Below are 24,304 nucleotides of genomic sequence, written 5' to 3' on the forward strand. Positions count from 1 at the left end.
CTGGGAAGCAAAAATCCTAATGAGAAAAATATTCCTGTCTTTCTTTCTGCCTTCCTTCCTTCCTCCTTCTTTTTTTGCCTAAGTTCTAAGTTTCCCAGAGCCGACAAGTACTTTCTAAACCAGCTCTGAGTGTCCTCTGCTCTTAATGAGTGGTTCCACAGCCTCCTGGGAGCCAGCAATGACCAAATCCAGAGGGACGAGAATGAGGCTTGCTTTCTTTTCTCATGAAAGTTAAGTATTTTTGCCTCTGGGAAAATAAAAGGAAGCACTGATTTATTTCACAAAGTCTCCCTTTCCCCTTACAGATGTTACTGGAGGTGGGGGTAATAGTACTTTTATAAGCGGAATCCAGAAAGATGCTGAAGGACTCTGCCCCTCCACAGGCAACATATTGTTCTATTCCTGAACAGTCTGTTGAGCCAGATTCTCAAGGGGCACAGAGAACACTTTATGTAATTGATTATACCTGAAATGCTTATTGATGCAGTATCGGGGCTTCTGTTGATTCCCATAACACTTTCACCAGGCTTTTAGGAGATTTATTTTGATATTTTATTTAACTTTTACAAAAAAGGTGGAGAGAGGGGAAAAAACTATATTCCCTTCAGATAGCAGCCAAAAGGGGAAAGAAATCCTACCAGGTCCCTTGTCTTAATGCGATGTAAAACAATGGAACCTAAAAAGAGTAACATTTCAAATATAGTTTGTTTATACATTCAAACACATCAGGAAGGTTGCAGAAACCATTACCTTTTTTGGCTAAAACCAGAATAATGCATTAACCACTTGATGGATAAAGTTCTACATACACGGCATAAAAATCTAGCTCTTCTCTAGGACAAGTAACAATTTGAAAAGGATTATCAACAGATACCACACATATAAACTTTTTTTTTTCCACATAAGTTACTTTTAACATCTGAAGAGCACTATCGGAAATATATGCGTGGCTAATGTCTATGTTATGTTCAGGTTAGCAGAGAAAATAAAAATGATCAGGAAATACTTGGATTAAGTAAGGCCATGACTCCTGAGATCATGACAGTTAAGTTCAGGTAAGAAGCAATATGGCGGGGGTGCCTGGGTGGCTCAGTCGGTTGAGCATCCAACTTCAGCTCAGGTCATGGTCTCACGGCTCATGAGTTCAATCCCCACGTTGGGCTTGCTGCTGTCAGCGCAGAGCCCATTTCAGATCCTCTGTTTCCCTCTCTCTCTGGCCCTCCCCCAAATATGCTCCGTCAAAAATGAATAAAACATAAAAAAAAAAAAAAAGAAGCAATATGGCTGCTTGAATTCATGGAGAAAAAGACACAGAAAGATAACATGGTGTCACATAAAGTGCCAGTTAAAAGTCCGTAAGAGAATCTAGACTTATTCACAGAATTTTTACTTTTATTTTTTATTATTATTTTTAAATGTTTATTTATTTATTTTAAGAGACAGAGAATGCACAAGCAGGGGAGGGGCAGAGAGAGAGAGGGAGAGAGAGAAACAATCCCAAGCAGGCTCCACGCTGCCAGTGTGGAGCCCAGTGTGGGCTCCATCTCAGGAACCATGAGATCATGATCTGAGCTGAAATCAAGAGTCAGATGTTTATGGGGCGCCTGGGTGGCGCAGTCGGTTAAGCGTCCGACTTCAGCCAGGTCACGATCTCGCGGTCCGTGAGTTCGAGCCCCGCGTCAGGCTCTGGGCTGATGGCTCGGAGCCTGGAGCCTGTTTCCGATTCTGTGTCTCCCTCTCTCTCTGCCCCTGCCCCGTTCATGCTTTGTCTCTCTCTGTCCCAAAAATAAAATAAAAAACGTTGAAAAAAAAGAGTCAGATGTTTAACCAACTGAGCCACCCAGGTGTCCCTTACTGAACTTTTATTTTATTTTATTCAAAATTTTTTTTCAATGTTTATTTTTGAGAGAGAAAGACAGAGAGAGAGAGAGAGAGAGAGAGAGCGAGCACACGTGCACGTGCGTGAATAGGGGAGGGTCAGAGAGAGAGGGAGACACAGAATCCAAAGCAGGCTCCAGGCTCTGAGCTGTCAGCACAGAACCTGATGTGGGGCTCAAACCCATGAACTGTGAGATCATGACCTGAGCTGAAGTCAGATGCTCAACCAACTGAGCCACCCCAGTGTCCCTGAATTTTTATTTTAAACAAACTCTTTATTTTTTTATTTTTTATTTTTATAACAAACAAATAAATTTTTATTTTAAACTCTTTATTTTAAGAAAAGGCCTTAATGGTCAAAATGGCCAAAGTCATCACGGACACAGAGTTCGTTTCAGATGGTTCACAGAATCATAGAATCTGTGAGTTGCAAAAGCCCTTGGATTTTACCTCCAACTCCACCACTTCAGAGGTAAGGAAACTGAGGTAGAATGAGTATAAAATGATTTTTTCCAAATCTATCAATGGAATTCTTGGGATTAGAACTCAGTTCTCTTATCCCTGTCCCCACTACTCTGTTTACCTATGTTGTCACATTTTGTCTGATATTAATATCTCTTAATGCTAACATATATTATGTATGCAGCAGAATTAGGTGATTTAGAGATTTATTAGATAATGGAGAAATTTGTCTCAGATGCAGAAACTGATCCCCCTAAATCCTCAAAGAAGACAAAGCACATACAGAAAATCGAGTGTTAATTGTTGCAACTCCCTGACAATCTCACAGTCAGGGAAGCAGAGGGTTTCCACTGTTCCTCTCTGCTGTAGCTTCAGCCCGTGCTCTTGTCCAGAACCTGCTGATTTAAAAAGCAGTGGCTTGGGGGTACCTGGCTGGCTCAGTCGGTGGAGAATGTGACTCTTTTATTTAATTATTAAAAAAAATTTTTTTGTTTATATATTTAAGAGAGAGAGAGAGAGAGCAAGCGCACACGGGTCGAGTAGGGGCAGAAAGAGAACAGAGAGAGAACCCCAAGCAGGCTCCATGCTGTCAGCGCAGAGCCTGATGTGGTGCTTGCACTCACGAACTGTGAGATCATGACCTGAGCTGAAACCAAGAGTCTGACACTTAACCTACCACCCAGGCACCCCGCAGTGGAGCATGCGACTCTTGATCTCAGGGTCCTGAGTTCAAGCCCTGTATTGGGTGCAGAGCTTGCTTAAAAAAAATAAAAAAATAAAAAGCAGTGGCTCATTGCTATTAACCAAACATTTGTGAGGATTCAAATCCTAACTTGAGGTTTCTCTTCTTATGGTAATAAGATTTTTCACCATCTGGGAGCATTAAATCAGAATCCTTAGCAGCAGGATCTGGAAACATAAAAAGTCCCAAATGTTTGTTGATTGACTGGTTACCTTAATTCAATCACGCTGTTTGGAATGTTATATATAACCCAGTTTTCTAAAACAAACAAACAAACAAACAAATCACAGCTCCTTAATCTACATTATCTGAAATTCCATTTTGTCAAGATGTCAAACACAGATGATAGATACATCCTAAATAAGTTCGTATTCGATATCACCAGGTGGACTAAGTCCACTAAGTACCAAACATCGGACGCATCTTTGAAATAGAAGCTTTTAGATACTGGGTATTTCATCTATAGGAGCACAGACTTTCAGAATGACTAAACCTTTGTCGAATTGGACCAGCTCCTTTGGCACCACAAACGTGGCTGAGGACAAATTGGATCTGTTCTCAGGGAGGATTAGAGCCGAGAATCTGAAGAGGTGAAGGCCACAGTGTAGGCTACGGTCTTTCTACCCTGCCAACAGCAGCCTTAATATTCCATTGAGTCATTTTCCTCATGCCGGCTCTGCCGTTCAAACACTGTAATTATTTCATATATTTTTACCTAGTTATTATCTTACTCACCACAGGCACCTGTAATTTTTCTGTATTTTTTTTACTGCTCATTTACTTATTCTTAATTCAGCTAATAATGGTTCCACGTATTAAAATTATCAAGGGGAAAGTAAGTGAAAACCACCTAGGACGTAGAGGCAGCAGATTCATTACAGCCTACAACAGGGAATAAAATATTATGTATACTTTTTGCAGTAAGTACATGCTAATTATGCAGCTATTTATAAAACACTTATCAACATTCAAACTGATACTCTTCAATGTTGTTGTTTTTTAAGCCCTGCTTTGCATACAAGATCTCTGCTTGCAGCTGAAAACAAACTTTGGGGGTCATCTGCCCACTGACTAGACAAAGCTTAAGTATATTCTTTACATTATGCTATATTCCTTTCATAATGGCACCATAATTTATTTCTGTGGGGCAATATTTATGTGGGGCTTTAAGGTTTATAATGTACTTTCACACACAGAGCCTCACTTGATCTTTACAACAACCTGATGAGCTGGGCAGGACAGGTATAATTACCCTTTCATATAGACGGGGTTCAGAAAGGTTAAGGATAATTGCTGAGTAATATAGTTTGTAAGACGCAGGCATTAAACACAGAGTCTTCTGACTTCAGAGCTTTTGCTTTTCCCACTGTGTTATGGGGCCTCTTTACTACCTGCTTGCCTTTGTGGAGCACCTCAATATCCTGAGCGCTGAATCTATCCCTTCCTTCACGCGGCACGTGTGTGGAATGCAAGTTCTGGAATTAGACAGCCTGGGTTCACAGGCCAGTTTCCCTACTTACAAACCATGAGACCCTTGGTCGGTTAATTGACCACTCAGGGCCTCAGTCTCTTCATCAGTAAACATCATAGGACTGCTGTTAAGGATGAGATGAGACAATACTGGTAAACCATGTAGAATAGTATCTGAGACATATTAAGTGCTCAGCAAGAGTTAGCCACCATCATTATTATTGATCCACCTCTGGAAATAATGTTGCATCTTTTGGATGGGTGATTCTTTTGGGGATTTTTCATAGGACCCAGTGTTTCTGGGTTTAACTCTGTGAAGCTATTCCCATCACGCAGCTGCTCCTGTGTTTGTGTCAGCCTATGAACTTGGGCTTGTAGGACTGCTTTCTGCGCTGTCATTTTCTTTAAGTGCCTCCCATTTTCTTGCTCAGAATTTTATTTTCTCACTGATTTTCAGAATTCTCTGCATTTTTGGAAGCCTCTAGTTCTTGGCTATTCTTTTTAGTCTTAGCTCAGGGGCTAGTATTCAGAGTAGAGAACTAGGACGTAGAGTAACACCCCACTGCTGGGTCAAATACTGTCCTAACACTGACTAGCTATGTAGCTTGGGGGAAAATTACATGTCTGCTCAGCCTCACTTCCTTAGTGTAAAAAGGGTACCCATCCCATGGTGTTGATATGAGGCTAGGAAAATGCATATACAGTACTTTGTAGAATATCTGATAATATGGTCCTTTTCTCAGAAAGAGGGCACCATGATCACATCATATTATCATCAAAGCAAGTCTACTTTATTGAAAATAAAAGTCTCAAGTTGAATACCTACAGAAGCAAATTGCTCTCGAAGCAACATATGGATTAAACACCCACATAACCAACTGGGGGACTACAATGGGAAAACTTGGCTTCAACAAAATTTAAGCTCACAACTTCCCTTAGTCATCTAAATAATATTCCTAAAAACTTGGCTTAATCTAGATAATAAAAACCCAACACTGTTTTGTAAATAGCCAACAAAAAACCCCAAAATTTGGGGGCGTCTGGGTGGCTCAGTCAGTTGAGTGTCCAACCTCGGTTCAGGTTATGATCTCACGGTTCATGAGTTCGAGCCCCAAGTTGGGGTCTGTGCTGACAGTTCAAAGCCTGGAGCCTGCCTCAGAATCTGTGTCTTCCTCTCTCTCTGCCCTTCTCCCACTCATGCTCTGTCTCAAAATAAATAAACGTTAAAAAAAAAAGAAAAGCAATTTTTGATAAAAGTTCCTCCTAGGGAATACAAGTGAACTTATAAAGAGAACATCCTAGGACAGTTTTACGGAGAAATAAATGATGGAGGCCCTTCCTTTCAGTAAAGGAAGGTGTTGTGTTTGCTTTGTCTCTGTGTAAGAGATACACAGAGGTATATGAAGGTAGTTTTAGCTGAAACTTAGCGGCAAATCCGCATTCTATTTTTTCTCTTTAACTCAAGAAATGAAATGAATTATTTCCATGCCCAAAGCACAGAATTTGTGTTGAATACTAAGCCAAAAGAAATTAGGATACCAAGAAAAAAAATTTGACCAAAATTATTGCTGTATTTACATTCTTATAAATTTAAATATAAGCCATTGATCACTTAAGATTCTTTCAGCTGTGGTAACAATCTGTTCTGAATGACAAGGACCTGTATTTGCTGACATAAAGAATCTTCAGCAGGTTAGCTCCAGGATTGGTACCAGTGCAAAGGTGCCATTGCAGACCCATTTTCTTCCTGAGTCTCCATGCATGTCAGCTTTGTCATAGGACTCTTCCCCCTCGTCATTGTACGAAGGCAAGGTGGTCACTGGTAATTGGAGCTACAGGCTTCCTACTCTCTTTCTTAAATATTGAGAAAACTTTTTCCTGAGAAGCCTCAGGAAGCCTCTCTTTGACTCTCATTGGCTCAGTCTACTTTGGACATGCAATCGGAGAGCCAATCACGGCCAAAGCCAGTCAACCCACTGAGACGACCCTGATGGCAACTACAATGTCTAGTGCAACTAGAATTATATTAGTGGCACATAGAGTTTCTCCAAATATTTGCCAGTATATGTGGAATTCTGACTCACTTGACTCCATGTGCCTTGATTTCTCCTACATGTAAAAGGAAGTAAGTATCATACCAGTCCTTTTGAAACCTCACAAGTGGGGGCTGGGTTTTGGAAAGATAAAGTAAATGATGTAAAAATGCTCCAAATCAGGGGGCGCCTGGGTGACTCAATTGGTTAAGCGTCCAACTTCGGCTCGGGTCATGATCTCATGGTTTGTGAGTTTGAGCCCCGTGTCGGGGTCTGTGCTGACAGCTCAGAGCCTGGAGTCTGCTTCAGATTCTGTGTCTCCCTCTCTCTCTGCCCCTCCTGCACTTGTGCTCTGTCTCTCTCTCTCTCTCTCTCTCTAAAATAAGTAAACATTAAAAAAAAATAAAAAATTTAAAAAAATGCTCCGAATCAAGGATGTAGTTATTAAAATTCAAAATAATATTAACTTAGTTGTGATCACTTACTGAACTGAAGGCCTGCATGCATTTGTGCAAATAAAAACATGATAGTTTAATCATAAAACACAAAATTAAGACAACAGGGGAACAGTGCAGTAATAAATATCAAAAGCATTAAAATATTATATATTCCTTGCCTTTGCCTTTTAAAGTAAATGATTGTATAAGTGGGCAAAGATTTAGCTGTGAGGATGTTGATTCATCCTTTTGTGTTTGTTATAGGCAAAAAATGTGGAAAAAATCTAAGTATACAATAGGAGGAAGCTAATAAAATAAATTATGATATATCTATCATTTAATATGGTGAATCAATAAAAATGATATCATGTTTTTCTCATGTATCTGTGTCACTCTGTTGCCCAGCACTATATGACATATTGTGTTTAATAAGTATCTATGGAATTAACTGAAAAAAGGTATAGTTTCATATATATACATATATATACATATATATGTGTATATATATATATATATATATGTATATATATGTATATATATGAGAAAGAACATATTACAAAAAAGCATATACAACATGATCTCACTTATATAAGACATCTATATTTAGAAAATAGTGTGGAAAAGTAGTTGATGGCAGAGAAAGATATTCATAAAATATTTTCTAGTGACAAAGCAGACAAAATTACTTACAGTCAGATCCTATTGTTATATTCAAAAATATGTATCTACATGTAAAGAAAAAAGACTGGAAGGATACATACCAAAATATTAACAATAGGAATACCTGATAGGGTTATAGGTGGCCTGACTTTTCTTTTGAAAGACCAGTGGAAAATTGAACTGAATTTTAAGTGCAAATTTTAAAAAGATTAACGAAACTAAAGATGAAAAGTACAGAAACTGAACAAATATAATTTTAAAAACTCATTAGAAAGCACTTGTATTCATCCGGTGAAATCGTGTTCCAAGCATAGCTAATGAATAGAGATTTTCTCTCATTAGCACATAAAAGGCCTGAAATATTAATGTTAAACAGAGTTCTACCATCTTCCTTTGTGCTAAAAGCAAAATTGGAGGTGACATACAATGTGGATTAAGGACAGAAATAGGTGTCAGTGGCTCAGGGCTCAAATCTTTTCTGTACTAGTAATTACTTTTCTCTGAGCAAATCATAATTTTTCATTATCCTAGTTTATTGATTTGGAAAAAGCGCAGTGAAAATACTGACTTCTTCACAGGGCTGCTAGGCACAGTCACAGATATTAAGTACTTTGAAAACACTGAGCCAAAGCAACTCACTTGAATGTGAGTGCTTTAATGGAACGGGGTTAAGGATTTCGCTATCCCTTATCTCATGTCAACAATATGGGCGTTAACCCACTTGCTCAGTTTTACATTATTTCTCCTGTCACTTGTGCACAAGGCAGTAAGCAGTTTATGTGTATTTGTTGTTTTCTCTGTTTTGCCACCTATTTCTGCACTCTCTCTGTTTTTCTTTACAGGCCATCTCTGGGGAACTGCCTGTAAAGTGCTTTGCCTTCCTTTGACCAATATGTCAGCAGCTACCCAAGCTAGGCCAACTAGACCCTCCTTCCTTGGGATGTGGGAATGAGGTGAGGGCCTAGGATGCTTGCAGCAGATTTGCCCCAATAGCCGGGTCTTTACTTGTTGCCTCTGAGGCCCCTTTTGAAAGCTGGTGCTCCTCAAGGATTCCTTCTATTTTCTGAGTTACCCCATATTCCTCTGATGAATTCCTATATTCCTTAAGATAGTCACCATTGGGGGATACCTGGGTGAGTTGGTTGGTTAAGGGTCTGCTTCACCTCAGGTCATGATCTCGCAGTTTGTGGGTCCAAGCCCTGTATTGGGCTCTGTGCTGACAGCTTGGAGCCTGGAGCCTACTCTGGATCCTGGTTCTCCCTCTCTTTCTGCTCCTCCCCTGCTCACACTCTCTCTGTCTCTCAAAAATAAACATTAAAAAAGAAAAAAAAGATAGTCACCATTGGTTTATGTTACTAATGACCAAAAAATATAGGTTATATAAGAAGCCCATATAACATGTCCCCGGAGGAAAAGGGCACTAAAAATCAAGTCCTCAGCATAATATAGAAACACTTGCATGATCTTCAGGGAGTAAGCCTTTTCTGTTTGCTTGCCTGCAGCAGGGTGAGCCCCTGGTGTCCCCAGGATGCCCTCCCTAGGTGTTACAGAACAGCAATTCTTATTTGAGGCTCTCGTCCCCAAGATCTAAGGACGAGACTTATGCTGTCCAACACGGTAGCCATAAGCCACATATAGCTATTTAAATTTAAATGAATGAAAATTAGGTAAAATTATAAATTCAGTTCCTCAGTAATAGTCGCTAATTTCAAGGCTAGTAGATACTGGTCTAGCCCAGAAATAGGAAACTTCCATGATTGCAAAAAGTTCTATTGAATGCTTGATTTATTTGGCTTCCCCAAATTATATCTACGTTGCTTTGAGCCACCTGAAACAGATAAACATGTATCATGCAATACATTGTAAAGAAATGTTGTTAAACTCCATAGGATAAACTTTTTTAAAAAGTTTATTTACTTACTTTGAGATAGAGAGAGAGAGTGCATGCATATCTGTGCATGAGCAGGGGAGGGGCAGAGAGAGAATCTCAAGGAGGCTCCATGCTGTCAGCGCAGAGCCCAATGGGGGCTCCATCCCATGAACCATGAGATCATAACCTGAGTGGAAATCAAGAGTTGGATGCTTAACTGACTGAGCCACCCAGGTGCCCCTGAAGGATAAACTCTTAAATAAATAATCTGTGAAGAAAAACAGTGACACGCTTCAGGCTTGAAATCCTAAGGCCTCGATGAATCATGGCTCTGCCACTTGCCTTGGGCATGTCACTCTACTGTTTTTGAGTCCTGGAATTCTCATTTGTAAAATAAAGCTAATATTAACCCAACCGACTCCTATAAGGACAAAGTAGTATAATATGGATCAATGCTATTAGCCTGACAGAGAGTTGATTCAAAATAGAACAATGAAGAGAATCTAAGTTCTCATAGGACCAAGAGTGAAAGAGGTGATCTGAGGGCACTAGGTAGTTTAGGTGACACCCAGCCATCCTGGATTCCCTCCATCTACAGAGAAAAGAATCAGGATTGGATATCACAGGCCTCCCCTGATTCTACTGTTCACTTCTGTGATTTCCTCTCCTCCACCCAGTACCCTTTTCCACACACCTCCCTACCTGGACATAGTATGGACTTTCACTCTGGGAGCTTCTGTTTTAAAAACAGAGATCAGTGCTATGAATGTTCTCAATCAACTCTAAAGGGGAACAAGCTAAAAAATGAAGAAATAAGAATTTGCAAAAAAAAAATAGAAGCCTGGTGTTTGGGGTTTTGAGTTGTAAAGATAATATGACATGGCCCATATACTGTCTTGCTCTTCTTTGCATTTTGTTTGCCTTAATCTTATCAACATGCTAACTCTTGGGAAAAAATAAGTCTGAATTCAATGGTGGTTTTTATTTTTTCTTCCAAAAAGTCTCAAAGGTCTCATAACAATTATTATGTATGTTGTTAAAAGAGCACAGACAGATCCTGAATGTGTTAACTTGAGAAAAACCAAATATAAGCCAGAAAGAATATATAATGTATGTAAGTCTCATTAAGCTGTCATTACTTGGAAAGATAGTTTCCAGGCAAATAAACACCCAAATCTCACTCTTGCAGCTTCTTCTGAATAACACATTCAACTCAAATCTCCCATCCTCACACATTCTGTTGACTTCAAAGAGAATTATGAGTGAACAAGGAAATGAGAATCAGGTAGGGCAATTATAATTCTGAAAAAGAAAAACATGCAACATTGATTGGATTGCTCGGAAAAAAGAAAGCCATTCCTCCTTCAATATATTTAACTACTCAATAAGCCAAAGTGTTTTGGGGTCTAAATTTTTGTTCCTTTGAAAAGAAAGTAGAGTTGGAAAATATACTTTCACATGACCCCCAAAGTTGAGGGTGTAACTCCATAGCATTCACCATTTTTATTTAAGTTCGACTTAATTTTCTGAATGCTGTCTCTGTGCCAGAAACCGTGTACCAAATGGTCAATTCAGCAGACTATTAAAAAGCTGCCCCCAAACAAACTCAGTGCTCAAGCTGCCTAGGGGAACTGCCATCAGAATGCCAAGGTTCGTGTGACTTAAGGCAATGTGGTAGTAATAACAATACAGTGAAGGAATACATTTTGTATCTAGAGGAGAACATGGACTAGGACAGATGTGAAGGAAAAGCTACCCCATGATGATAACCTGTATTTATGTGCAAAAGGATTAATACTGGCGCTTAGAGGAAGAACACAGGCAGGCCCCGGGCCATGCTGCCAGGTACCCTGCAGAGGTACAAAGTCTGCCTCCAAGGTTAAGGCACTGTCCCTACTAATACTCTCTAATAACACTCTTCTCCATAACTTTCTTTAGGTTACCTCCCAGGTATGTATCACCTTCCTGAGGTAACTCGGCTCACATTCCCCTACACAGGTAATGGGGAGGAAATCCTGAAACACGGCACAACAAAACCATGCTAGAGAGGGCTGGAGCCTACGGCGGGGGAAAACTGCGGGCATTTCAGAGTTTGACAAAGGTGGACAGCATGACCCTGCCTGGGTCATGACTTACCTTCAGAGAATGAAATGAGATAATGACCATATACATGTGCAGTGTCTTCAAGCGAACAGAGGTTTTTCACAACAAAAGGATATTGGGCCACCAGGGCTGGGCAAAGCTGGGTATTTGGCATGAAAACACAGTGCATCATAACAAAGTCATTTAAAATGGAATCTGCAGGGGGAAAAAAGGAAAGCAGAAAAAGAAATTAGGTTTTTGCAGAAATCCTTAGGAAAGCAAGAGTGTCTGTTTATCTGTTCTTGGTCAATGTCAATGGTTCTTACACATTGGCTTGGGGGATTGTGGTTTTACTGTACATAGAGATGCTGCATATAAAAGATAATAATGTTGGGGCACCTGGGTGGCTCAGTCGGTTAAGCGTCCGACTTTGGCTCAGTCATGATCTCACAGTCTGTGAGTTTGAGCCCCCGCGTCGGGCACTGTGCTGACAGCTCAGAGCCTGGAGTCTGCTTCAGATTCTGTGTCTCCCTCTCTCTCTGCCCCTCCCCCACTTGTGCTCTGTCTCTCTCTGTCTATCAAAAATAAATAAACATTAAGAAAATTATTAAAAAAAAATAATAATGTTGACAGGCTTGAGGTCAAAACTCAATTTCTTAGGAGAGTGAACAAAAAGTATAGTATTTTTTAAAAGAGACTGCTTTTACAAACAGCACTGGTCACCTTAGCCACAATGTATATATAAAAAAATACATGTAATTAAAGAGCCACCCATGGGCATCCATGCATGCAGGATTAAGACACGGTCATTTCTTTGTCTACGTGACACCACATGTCTTTTGTCAACATCCGTTTTCCTTTGTATCTTTATCACCCAGTTTCCAGAGGGAGCAATGAAAGATCAGAGGCAACGGATTTCTAGAAGGAGGTGATCAGAACAGAAAGTTGGTGAGAGAAACAAAAGAAGAAAAGAAAGGACAAGATAAACGCTCTGAGCAGTAACTGAAGCAAAATGAAAGCTCTCTAGTACAGTTAGATGGTGGCTGTCCTATATTTGAAGCTATTTTGTCAGTAGGTGAGCAGGGGGATGGGTAGGGAAATAGGTAAGTCCCAAAGAGAAGCTTCATTTTGAATTCAGTGCTGGCTCCTCATTGCAAAGACAGCAGCATCCAGCCAGCGTTGTTGGGAGAGCAGGGGAAGGCAGGTGTTTAGAAGTACGCTTGCTGAAACTTGCTATCTGAGATGCTATGTGGATTCTGATTAAGAAACGAACTATACTGGCTGGGGTTGGTGAGACTCTTCATATAGAAAATGGTAAGAGATGTGAAAATTTTAACTGAATACATTAGATTTCCAATGTCTATGTTTTAAGTAATATTTTAACAAAAGAGATATAATTGATAGGTAACGCTGTGTAAGTTTAAGGTATATGACGTGTTGATATGATACATTTACATATGACAATAGGATCACCACTGTAGCGTCAGCTAACACCTCTATCAGGTCACATAATGCCATTATACTCATTTACATATAAGTGATGAGTGTAATCCTCCGCGGTTGTCAGTTGGCATTGCCAGCTATTTCAGTCCTATTATTCAGTCCCAGAGAGGAAGCAGAGCAGACACCAGACTAGCTGCATGGGACTTCTCCCCTTAAGTACAAAAGGAATCTGGCTTGTCTAAGTTTCACATCTAGGCTCGCCTTTAGACATTTTAGATATTCTCTGAGGACAGGGGAGTAATGCTTGTTTCAAATAAGGCTCTCAGAAGGACTAGGCTGCACGGGAGTTTAAATTTTGCTAAAGCAGAGATTTGAGTTGGGGACTCCAAGGTTGGTGAGCTGGTCACCTAGCAAGGTAACAACCCAGCACCCATATTTTACTGTGGCTTTCTTGTTCTCTACTCATAGGCATGAACTCTTGACGACTGATTTTAAAAAATCATTTCCTGCTAGAAAATAATTTCTCAAGTCACTCAATGACTAATGCTGGTCACAGAAATAAAAAGTTTAGGAAACTAATAGGTCTTAGGTAGAAAATAGATGTTTCGGTAAATTGAGAGAATGTACTGTCAGACCCAGGAGTGTTTATTTCTATGGTGAAAACCAGTTTTGCTGTCAACTCTGACATTTCTCACTGTATTATAAACCCATAAATGCCAAGGTCTTTCCCTCTACTTTATCTGTGTTTCAAGGGCCTACTAGCGTTACTTTTAGGATGACTATGGCACATTCATATTTTTGATTATGAGAAAGACACTGATTTATTCTTTATCTCCAAGCCATGAACATTATACTTGTGAGAAAGAATCCAAAAAGCCAGCAGAGAATGAAGTTTGATACTAAATTTTGATGTTAACCTAGTTCTAACAACAAAAATGAAAGGGTCAGGAATCACATTCTACATGCCAGCCACAAAATGCACTGATTTCTAGGCATCAATTTTTAGAAAGCAATACTCTAGTCCCCACCCCTCTTAGAGGTGACTTTAAAAGAAAGGATATATTTGTTCTTCATGGGTAGTAAAGATCTTACAGATCTTTCCTTAGATGCCATAGTCTCTAATGTACCAGAATCCTCCTTTTCAGTCAATATTTACTTTACAGAATATGCTGTTTCTTGTACCAGGTAATCACACATTCTGGGCAAATACTTAATCGGGGGTGGGGGGGATCTGTTATATTTTTCCTGACCTCAGGTTCTAGAAATGTGGTTTATTTGGGGTTAGATATGCCCCCTAGAAGCAAGGATTCCCCATCTAATGGGTCCATTGAGGGTTTCCTTTCTCAAAAAAAAAAAAAAAAAGGTTTTATCACACTCTTCTTGCTCAGACATCTTCGACCATTCCCCAATGCTTATCTTTGTATTTAAGACCCTGTAAGATCTTAGACCTTATTCTTAGACCTTGCCCTCTTCCTCCTACTTATGTATATGATAGTCTGGCAGAACCAGACCGCTTGATGCTCCTTGCCCATTTCTAGGTCAGCACTAATGTCCTTCGGTATGGAAGGCTTTGTTCCCAGTCTCTAGTCACTAACCTCCAGCCTTCCTGCAGGGCCACTTCAAGGCTATATATTCTCCATGACACTTTGCCTCAGGTACCCTCAGCTAGTCTCCTCCTGAAGCACTGGCCACATTCTGTCTTATGTTCAAGTTATTTGCAGATTCCTTTATGTCCTCTAGCAGGTTATAAACTTCCTGAGGACAGGAGGGTGACTTTTTTCTTCACCTTGCCCAGTTCAAAGCATCCAGCCTTGTCTCTGCCCAACAACACACTCAACAGATATTGAACCGAAAATGAGTGCCCTAGAGTCAGAGATCCTGGCTTTTATATCCACTACTCCCCAATTAATTTGCTACACGAGAAAGCAAATCTCAGGTAATCTATTTATAAAATTAGAAGCTGGAATGAAGAGATAAAATAAGAAGTAAATCAGTGGCAAAATACTTTTAGGAGATATATAATAATAATGATGACTTTACCTTGAGTATATTGCAAAAGTGATGGAACTGGGCTTTGAATTATTACTAAATATTTGAGATAAATCTTGGAGTTTCTTTTAGTGATAAATGTTCTTCTTTGGGCTTAATATGCTTAAAATATTAACCTATTATTCTGAGACAGGCCAGTAAGACAGGACTTTTTTTTTTTAAACTTGAATATGGGTTGTTCCAAAGTCATGTACAAGATGGTAACCAAAATGGAGAACGACATCATAACTCTGAACACTCACGTTCAGTGGTGAGATTCATCTCATTCATCCTCGAATCTCTGTGTCTTAGTCAACAGGATTGTTTCACTGTAAGGTCGTATTATGAGTTGAATTTTGTCCCCCCAAAAAGGCAGGTTGAAGTCCTAACCCTCAATACCTAAGAATGTGACCTTATTTGGAAATAGGGTCTTTGCAGATGTAGTTAAGAAGAGGTCATTAGTGTGGGCCCTAATTCAATATGCATCTACGAAACAAGGAATGCCAAGGATCGCTGGCAAACCACCAGAAGCTAGGAGAGTGGCATGGAACAGACTCTCCCTCACAGCTCTCAGAAGGAGCCAATGTGGTGTCACCTTGATCTTGGGCTTGTAGTCTCCAGCACTGTCAGACAATAAATTTCTATTGTTTAAGCCATCTAGTTTGTGGTACTTTGTTATGACAGCCCTGGGAGACTAACAGGTGCTGGGAGACTAACAGGGGGCAGCCCAGGGTCCAAGCCTAAGAATCTACAACCACAGACAGAATTATTTAACTCTCAGCTAGAACAAGGTTGTGCCTTTTAGGTAGACAGCTTCAAATTCCTTATGGAAATAGATAGGATTTGAGTTATTAACTAATGGATGTCTATGAAAGTCTATTCTTAATATGTATAAGACTGAGCCATCTACAAAAGACAGACAGAATTTGAGCAGGCAGAGGAGGGTCCGAAAGATTGATTGTTCCCTGACTCAGCCACGCAGGAATGCTCTTCTAATGTTAATACACATAACTCCCCTCTAAAACTGTTCGGATACACATACTGCGAATCAATTCAGGAGTTTTGTTGTTGTTGTTATCTTTTTTGTTTGTTTGTTTTTACAGTGCTCTGCATGGATTTAATGGACACACAAAACTGTTCTCGGTGTTTACCTGTGGCTTCATTTAAAGCTGGCTCAAGGCGTATTGTTTCTAGAAAATGCTCTAAAATTTTTTCAGGTGTTCCTGACATCACAGTATACCTGGATAAGAAATAAAAACATCATCAGTTTTTCAAAAGTGGGCAAATCATTAATGAATGACTTTTCACATATCTAAGTTTTTTGTGTGTCTTCTGTTTTGTTTTCGTTTACTTATTCCTTGTTTGAGTCCCAGAGAACCATTATGACTTAACTTATGGCCCACATTCTCCTTATGGTAAGAGAGACCATGTACCTTGCCAAAGCCACACAGGAAGACGATGAAAAAACCCTTCACAAATTGAAGTAGTTACTAAAACGTTATTCTTTTTTCCCTACATGGAACTGAAGTAAACTTGGAGAGCAGCTCTAGCAGGCTGGGAACTGAGAAGCTTCAGCCTTGCTCCAAGGGGAATGGAAAGGAACATGTAAATCACAGGGCAGTTCGGGTCAGGCAGGGGGAGCTGGCGAGGGCAAGTGACATTAAACTAGGTTACCCATATATGGGTTATTTGTAGCACAATCTCGGTCCCACATTGGATTCCCCTGCCTATTTCTGGAATGCTCTGTCTCTCCCAACTGTACACTGGTGTGTGCTTTGGAAACACAGCTAAGAATAAAACAAGAGAAAGGAAAACAAAACCCCAAACGCCACTGCGCAAACAAACTCCAGTAGCATCTGGATAGGAAATAAATCAACACTAGAAAATCCATAGATTTATTTCAACGTAAAATGTATATTATTTGGGGGTAGGGTGTGCTAGTCATTATTTCAGAAGATCCATCCGTGGGTTTCATCAACCAACAGGACAGGATTTATTTTTTAAACTGAATGTGGGCTATTTCAAAGTCATATCGAAGATGGTAACAAAGCAGTGAATGAAACCACAGGCAAAATACATTAAGGTGATCTGGGCACTCCTATGCTAAAACTCAGACTTTGCTTCTTCTGCTCGGAATTTCACATAAAGCAAAATGATGGGAAGAAAAACAACAATGAAAACAAATGTTCAGAAAGCAGTGGTATGATTCGGCTCCAGGAGGACTCAGATTTCTTTGTCTCCTCACCAACACTCTTTCCTTGCCTGTTTGAGACCTTGGAGGAAGTGTGCTGAGATTCCAAGAACATCTCTAATGTATTAATCCTCAAGGTCTTAACCTCCTGCCTGAAGGAGTAAAGAAGAAGCAATCCAACATATAGCCCCATGCATGTGAGAACAGAGACTGAGTGAAACAACTGTGGTATTGAATGAGTAGCAAATGCACTCTACCCAGATGGTAAGGTGACCATTAGTTAAGACTATTCTATGTGTGCATGCTAGTGTGTGTGTGCACTCAGGACCAAAAAGAAGCTGAAGAGTTAAATCTTTGAGGAAACCTGACTTTGGAGCCTACAGGAAGAAAGGGGGAATAGGAAAAAAAAAGATCTATTTTAACCTCACAAGTATCACTCCTTTCTCAAAATAAATAAGGCAAAAGACAAGGGTTTTACCTCTCATAGGCAATGGCTATTTGAGGAAAGGAGAGGGTGTATCGATAATGGCCTTGAACACTTAAATGGAGAAAACCGCTGAGTTCATTCAATAATTCCTGAAATACCTGATCCTTGGATAGTACTCACTAGGCAAGCTGGAAGATGGGTGGCATTGACCACATTAATAAGGAATCAGGCTGGAGAGGGCATCAGCATCTGTTGAGTATTTCCTATGCCCCAAACAGCTAGGTGGGCACTGAACAATGTCGTCATTGCTTATTCCTGCTAGTTAAATATTATCTTCATTCTGCAGATGGAGAATCTGCTGGGCAAGGGGAGGCAGCAGGCCTATGGTCACAGAGTTAGTAAGTGCCAGATCTCTGCTGTGAGCCTGGTCTGGCTTCGGAGCACAAGAGTGTGTCTTGTGGCCCGGCTCTGTCTGTGCCCCAAGACGCTTGGGGCACAGGGTATGTCTAGGTACCTGGAGCTCATTCTGAAAAGGAACTTGTTTGTGTCTGAAAACAAGTTTTATTTAAATAAGATGATAAATACATTACACAGAACACCAGTGACTTGTATTTGGCATGGCACTGGGCAGTCGTTGCTAGCAGGCTGTAAGCTTTCTGGCTGGTTACATGATGGGTATTTCAGTTTGAAATGTGTTCCCTCCTCAGAAGTTTAACTCTGCCAGGTTGGCTTAACATTCTGGTGTTCTTGGTTCGGACATCCCTTAGCTAGAGTATTTATGTCTGGCCACAAAGAATGAAGACCGAGGGGGCAAACCAGATTTCCTATCACCTCCTTAGAGAGAAGCGACATCTCTGCCCACCTCGTCAGTCTCAGACACCAGGAGATCTTGCTTTTGCTACCAAGGGCTCCCTCTAGTGGTACAGCTGCTGTGGCTGCCTTAGCCCATCCTCTCCCTCCTCAGCTCCACAGAGGGCAGTGCAGGTGTTGATATTCTTAGGTCACGGAACTCTGAAGAGAAAGGGCCAGGGAGCTTCTGGCCAGATGTAGCCATCTGTGAATTTGTAGCCCTGGGCTTGGCTGAAACACCATACTATTGCTTTGTTTCAGGCTGGACACTGCCAGACACCCTCTGCTTGACCTCTGTTTAACTGAGGGACTTGAATCCCAGACAGCACGGCTTTTTTCAGTTTATTTCATGAAGGAGCTATTCTAGTCCAAGTTACAAAGAAGCCCAAATTGATTACATTATCCAAGCTGTGGGCTTTTAAGCCTGTGACAGAAAAATCTGTTCCTAATGCCAAGTCTGGAAATGAGGACACTTCTATCTGCACCTAGAACAACAACGACAAAGGATGGAGGGGAGGAGAACCTAAAAGAGACTATCTTTCTGCAAATAGGATGGACCTGAGCAATTGGGTGGTTGACAGTCTAAGGAAAAAGCAACGCAGTAACTAAAGCAGGAGCAGTCCCTTTAAATTCTCTCTTTCCTATTAGAATCACATAACCACACAGCAGAAGATAACCAAAATGGTAAATGTTTGAGAGCCTGAGATAGTTTATTCAGCATGAGAAACACTGTCTTGATATTGATGTTTTAATATCACACTCAGAGTTGAGTGGCTTGGGCAGTCAGGCAGCTTTGAAAATTTAAAATGTATACATGAAAAACTGTTCTGGATTTCTCAGGGGAAAAGTTAATCAGAAAAATAACATTATGGGGCACTGGGTGGCTCAGTTGGTTGAGCGTCCAACTTTGGCTCAGGTCATGATCTCACAGTTTGTGAGTTCAATCCCTGCATCAGGCTCACTGCTGTCAGCGCAGAGCCCGTTTTGGAGCCTCTGTCTCCCTCTCTCTCTCAAAAATAAATAAACACTTAAAAAAAAAAGAAAAGAAAAGAAAAATAACATTACAATTGGCACCAATGTGATGACCCTCTTTGAGTTCAAAAGGGATGATTTCTGAAAAGATGGAGGCCCTATATGTTCCTGAATTTTTTTTTAATTTTTTTTTAACGTTTATTTATTTTTGAGACAGAGAGAGACAGAGCACGAACGGGGGAGGGGCAGAGAGAGAGGGAGACACAGAATTGGAAGCAGGCTCCAGGCTCTGAGCCATCAGCCCAGAGCCCGACGCGGGGCTCAAACTCACGGACCGCGAGATCACGAGATCGTGACCTGAGCTGAAGTCGGACACTTAACCGACTGAGCCACCCAGGTGCCCCTGTTCCTGAATTTTAAGTCTACCCACGGACATCGTTGTTGGCCTATTGTCAAAGTTATCCAGAACATCAGGCCAAAATTCACTTACATGGTGCCATGCCCCCTTTAACTCTGGTCTGGCAAGAGAAAGCCCGACATGGAAAGAGACCCCTCGAGAGAATGACTTTTTCCTCTTCAGGGAGCTGATCTTGCCCAGCGCATTATTTTGTGCTGACGGATATTTCTTAAAGGGTGTGCTGTGAACATGCACACGTTTTTGAATTATATAAGAAATCTGGATCGGTCTACAGAACACAGAAAAGGAGATGTAACGGAAATCAGATCCAGGCCTAAAATAAACTGAATACATGGGCTTCTCCTCTTCTGTTCCCTTTAGTTTGATTTCATAAGAAAATCTATATTTGGAAGGCGCTCTGAATGGACTATGTTGTAACAAGCAAACGCTTTTTGATCATTCCCCCATGGTATGAAGAGGTGAAAGAAGCGGGGCCTCCGGGGGACTTCTTGGTCAAATGTTTCAAGGTTAAGGAGAATTTTCAAGGCTTACTTTTTCAGGTGGCAAAATTTTCCTGAGACATCTGAGGCATTATTAAAGAATGCAGATCTACACTGTAAAATGCTCCAGATATATTTAAGCACACTAAAGAAAATCAGTGGGGAGGGACCTAACCTTCGCATTAAAAATATCTTCATTCTCGGGGCGCCTGGGTGGCGCAGTCGGTTAAGCGTCCGACTTCAGCCAGGTCATGATCTCGCAGTCCGTGAGTTCGAGCCCCGCGTCAGGCTCTGGGCCGATGGCTCGGAGCCTGGAGCCTGTTTCCGATTCTGTGTCTCCCTCTCTCTCTGCCCCTCCCCCGTTCATGCTCTGTCTCTCTCTGTCCCAAAAATAAATAAAAAACGTTGAAAAAAAAAATTAAAAAAAAAAAAAAAATCTTCATTCTCGTCTTCCATGGGCTGAACGGATAACTGTTGAAAACATTCATGAGAGAACATTTTCAAGAATGGGTAGCAGCGGAAAAAAAAAAAAAAACATGAAGAATTCTGGATGGCAGTTTACAGATTTGGAAGTGAAAGAACAGTTTTTTATACGGTCTGTTTCATGTCAGCCCTTTTGAAATATATTGGTTTGCAGTGTTTACATGATAGTGTTGAGGATACAGTATTTACGTACTGTATATTGCCATAGTAAGCTTCATGGCTGAAGGAAGAAAAGCATTGAAGTTGTCAGCTGGAATTGCTGCCAGCTTTACCATTACAAGCTTTGTAATCCTGGGCAAGTAGCTGGCTTCTCTGAGCCTGCTTTTTCCATTGGTAAAAAGGAGTGTGTAGTCAGGATTAGATACAACATGCAAAATATATTTTATACTCAAATATACTCAAAATATTATATACTCAATAATATTCTATTTCTTCCCACCTTCTTTGAAAATACGTTGATTCATCCAGATGAAAATGTCTGAGCTTTGGGCTTTGAGTCTAAACAATAAAAATTCATCAGTTACCGTGAGTGGCCTGATTAAAGGGAACATCCCATTTGTGTTGCAAACAAAGGAAAATTACTTGGGATGCATTCTTTATCAACAGATTATTTGGTGACACTTCTTTGGCTACAGGATTGGTGTTTTTGTTATTCTAAGATTGAAAATTAATCTTTATTTTAAAAACAAGATTCTGCAATCTTTCACAATTTCTTAAAGCTACATTTCCTTGTTCTCCTGTCTTACTATTCAAGTGTTGGTACATTTGATGGAAAAAAGCCTCATGTAAGAAGTTGCAACAAAAGGGACGCCTGGGTGGCTTAGGCGGTTAAGTGTCTGACTTCAGCTCAGGTCATAATCTGAAAGTTCGTGGGTTCAAGCCCCACGTCAGGCTCTGTGCTGACAGCTCAGAGCCTGGAGTCTGCTTCGGATTCTGTGTCTCCCTCTCTCTCTGCCCCTCCCTTATTCATGCTCCATCTCTGTCTCTCTCCAAAATGAATAAACATCAAAAAAATAAAAATAAACAACAACAAAAAAAGAAGTTGCAACAAAAGATGGAACGGGATATAGGCATACTGAAAGAGGCTCAAGTTAAATAGAGAACCAAAGGGCGCCTGGGTGGCTCAGTTAGTTAAGCATTTGACTCTTGATTGTGGCTCAGATCGTGATCTCACAGTCGTGAGATCGAGCCTCGCGTTGGGCTCTGGGCTCTGTGCTGGGCATGGAGGCTGCTTACGATTCTTTTTCTCCCTCTCCTTCTCCCCCTCCCTGCTCTCTCACTCTCTCAAAACAAACAAACAAAACAAAACACCCTGGGAGCCTAAGAAGTGAGAAGCGAACACCCTCTTGATGTTAGCAGTATTGAGTACAGATGAGGCCAGATGGATGCTTCTAGACTGCAATCCACAGACGGTCTTATATTTGAAGTCTGGGTTCCTGCCAAAGATGCTTATTCTGATAACAAGATGAAAACACTTCTCAAGAAATCCTACATGTGGAATTCAAATACCAAAGGTTCTTATCACCTCAGGGCCTACCTATCCTCTGTGTGGCCTGGCACTCCTGTTTCCATTGTTCTCGCCGCATTCTGTTCCAAAGCTATCACGGTTGAACACTGTATGCAGAGAGTGTCCTTAGCGTAGGGGAAGAGTATCCTCTGAATTACTCCAGGCAGCACCGAGCTCAATGCAGTGCCAGAAATGGATACATTATACTCCACAAGATGTGTGATTAGGCAATAGAGAGAAAAAAAGTCACACACACTGCCGTCTTCCACAAAAAAGGAGAGCATGCTATTGTAGAAATGATGATACCATGTGAAAAGGTTAATCATAGTCTGGCAATTGCAGTGTTGGATGCAAACCTACTTTTGCTGAGGCTGTGAGTTTCCTTGATTAGAAGCCCTGTTCCCTGCTGGGACCTTCTCCAGCACCAAGACATCTTGGTCATGTTCTTTAAGTCTGACTGTATTCGCCTCAACGTCCTGCAAATACAAATTACACCACATACAGATGCTGCTGTTTTCTCAGACAATGAAAAAAATTTCAAACGCTTCAGAAACTCATTTGGTGCTTGTGATGCTAATTGTTGCATCTACAAATTAAGTCATTTTCAAAGTCAGGGCTGGAATGGTCAGAGATAGGACCAGATGAGGTTTGAGGCATATGGTTTTAAAACTCAGCTTTTACCCCAGATTCAGAAAAACAACCGGGTAGAGAGGAGTGTGGTTGTACTGTGAGAAACCTTTCAGAGAGGTTGGCATAACGGGAAGAGAGGGGAGCAAGTACACTTATCCTTAGAAAAATATGTGGCTTTCTTCTGAGGGCGTGTCATTTTCATAGGCATGCACCTTTTCTCTCTCATCAAAAGATTCTGTTTATTTTTTTAAAAAATCAGCTCGAGGGGCACCTGGGTGGTTCAGTTGGTTAAGCGTCTGACTTTGGCTCAGGTCCTCGTCTCACAGTTCATGAGTTCGAGCCCCACGTTGGGCTCTGTGCTGACAGCTCAGAGCCTGGAGCCTGCTTCAGATTCTGTGTCTCCCTCTCTCTCTGCCCCTTCCCCACTCATGCTCTGTCTCTGTCTCTCTCAAAAATAAATAAACATTAAAAAAATCAGTTTGAAATGTGTTAAAAACATTTTTCAGTTATTTTGAATAATTTTATAAACCGTATCAATGATAATGATCCTAACCTGATTCTTTCCAAGAATTTTTTTTGGCTAAGTGTAAACTCCATGTGGTAAACTTCAAAGAGTTACTAAAGTTTACCTCTAAATTTCAATGTCATTTTAACAATTAAATTAAAAATCTTGACAGACTTTTTTTTTCATCATTTGGTCCCCATTTTAAAAGAGATAACAAGTCAAATTCCGTGAGGCATTTTTTTCCTGTATTATTCAATGGTATAATTTTAAATTTAACTTTTTTGCATTAAGGGAACACATTTCTAAGACAAACTTTGTTGTCAGAGTCTTGTCCCCAAAGGCAAAGGCTTAAGGCCGTGTGAGAATAGGTGTTCATACATAAGGAACGGAGAATGACATTGTGAAGCATCATTAAGTAACTGCATTTAGAACTTCAGGGTAGGATAGAGAAAGATGCTAAGGCTGGGAGAGACAGAGAAGAGAGTGTGCTCTGTGTAGGAAAAGAGCAAAATGACCCTAGAGGAAACAGTCTCCCAGAGTGAACTCAAGCTGGGGCAGGCTGGACTGCAGGCCACCTGAGAGGTCAGGGCTGACGGGACACTGTCATCTTCCCCAGTAGTCCACAGACAGTCTTTGTAGGGGTTGTGTGTGTGGGAAGACCAGGGACCATCTCTTCTCAACCTCACCCACTCTCACAAATACTTTATTGAACAAGCTTTGAGTAGGCCCATCTGCAGA

General features: G+C 40.7%; 1 protein-coding gene across 10 annotated transcripts in view; it reads right to left on the reverse strand.

The window, feature by feature from the left end:
- Positions 1-24,304, reverse strand: part of RAPGEF4 (Rap guanine nucleotide exchange factor 4) — a 290,928-nt gene that overhangs the window by 39,070 nt on the left and 227,554 nt on the right. For 9 of the 10 annotated variants that reach the window (XM_058713839.1, XM_058713831.1, XM_058713846.1 and 6 more), the window contains 3 exons: positions 22,792-22,907; positions 16,257-16,345; positions 11,772-11,850 (listed from right to left, as the gene is read on the reverse strand). In XM_058713839.1, coding sequence (XP_058569822.1) covers positions 11,772-11,850; positions 16,257-16,345; positions 22,792-22,907 — 284 coding nt within the window. Of the gene's footprint in view, positions 1-10,515; positions 10,855-11,688; positions 11,851-16,256; positions 16,346-22,791; positions 22,908-24,304 lie in introns of those variants that run through there. The other variant, XM_058713903.1, reaches the window with a different exon arrangement.

This window comes from Neofelis nebulosa, chromosome 2 (assembly GCF_028018385.1).
Source record: "Neofelis nebulosa isolate mNeoNeb1 chromosome 2, mNeoNeb1.pri, whole genome shotgun sequence".
NCBI classification, from domain to species: Eukaryota; Metazoa; Chordata; class Mammalia; order Carnivora; family Felidae; genus Neofelis; species Neofelis nebulosa.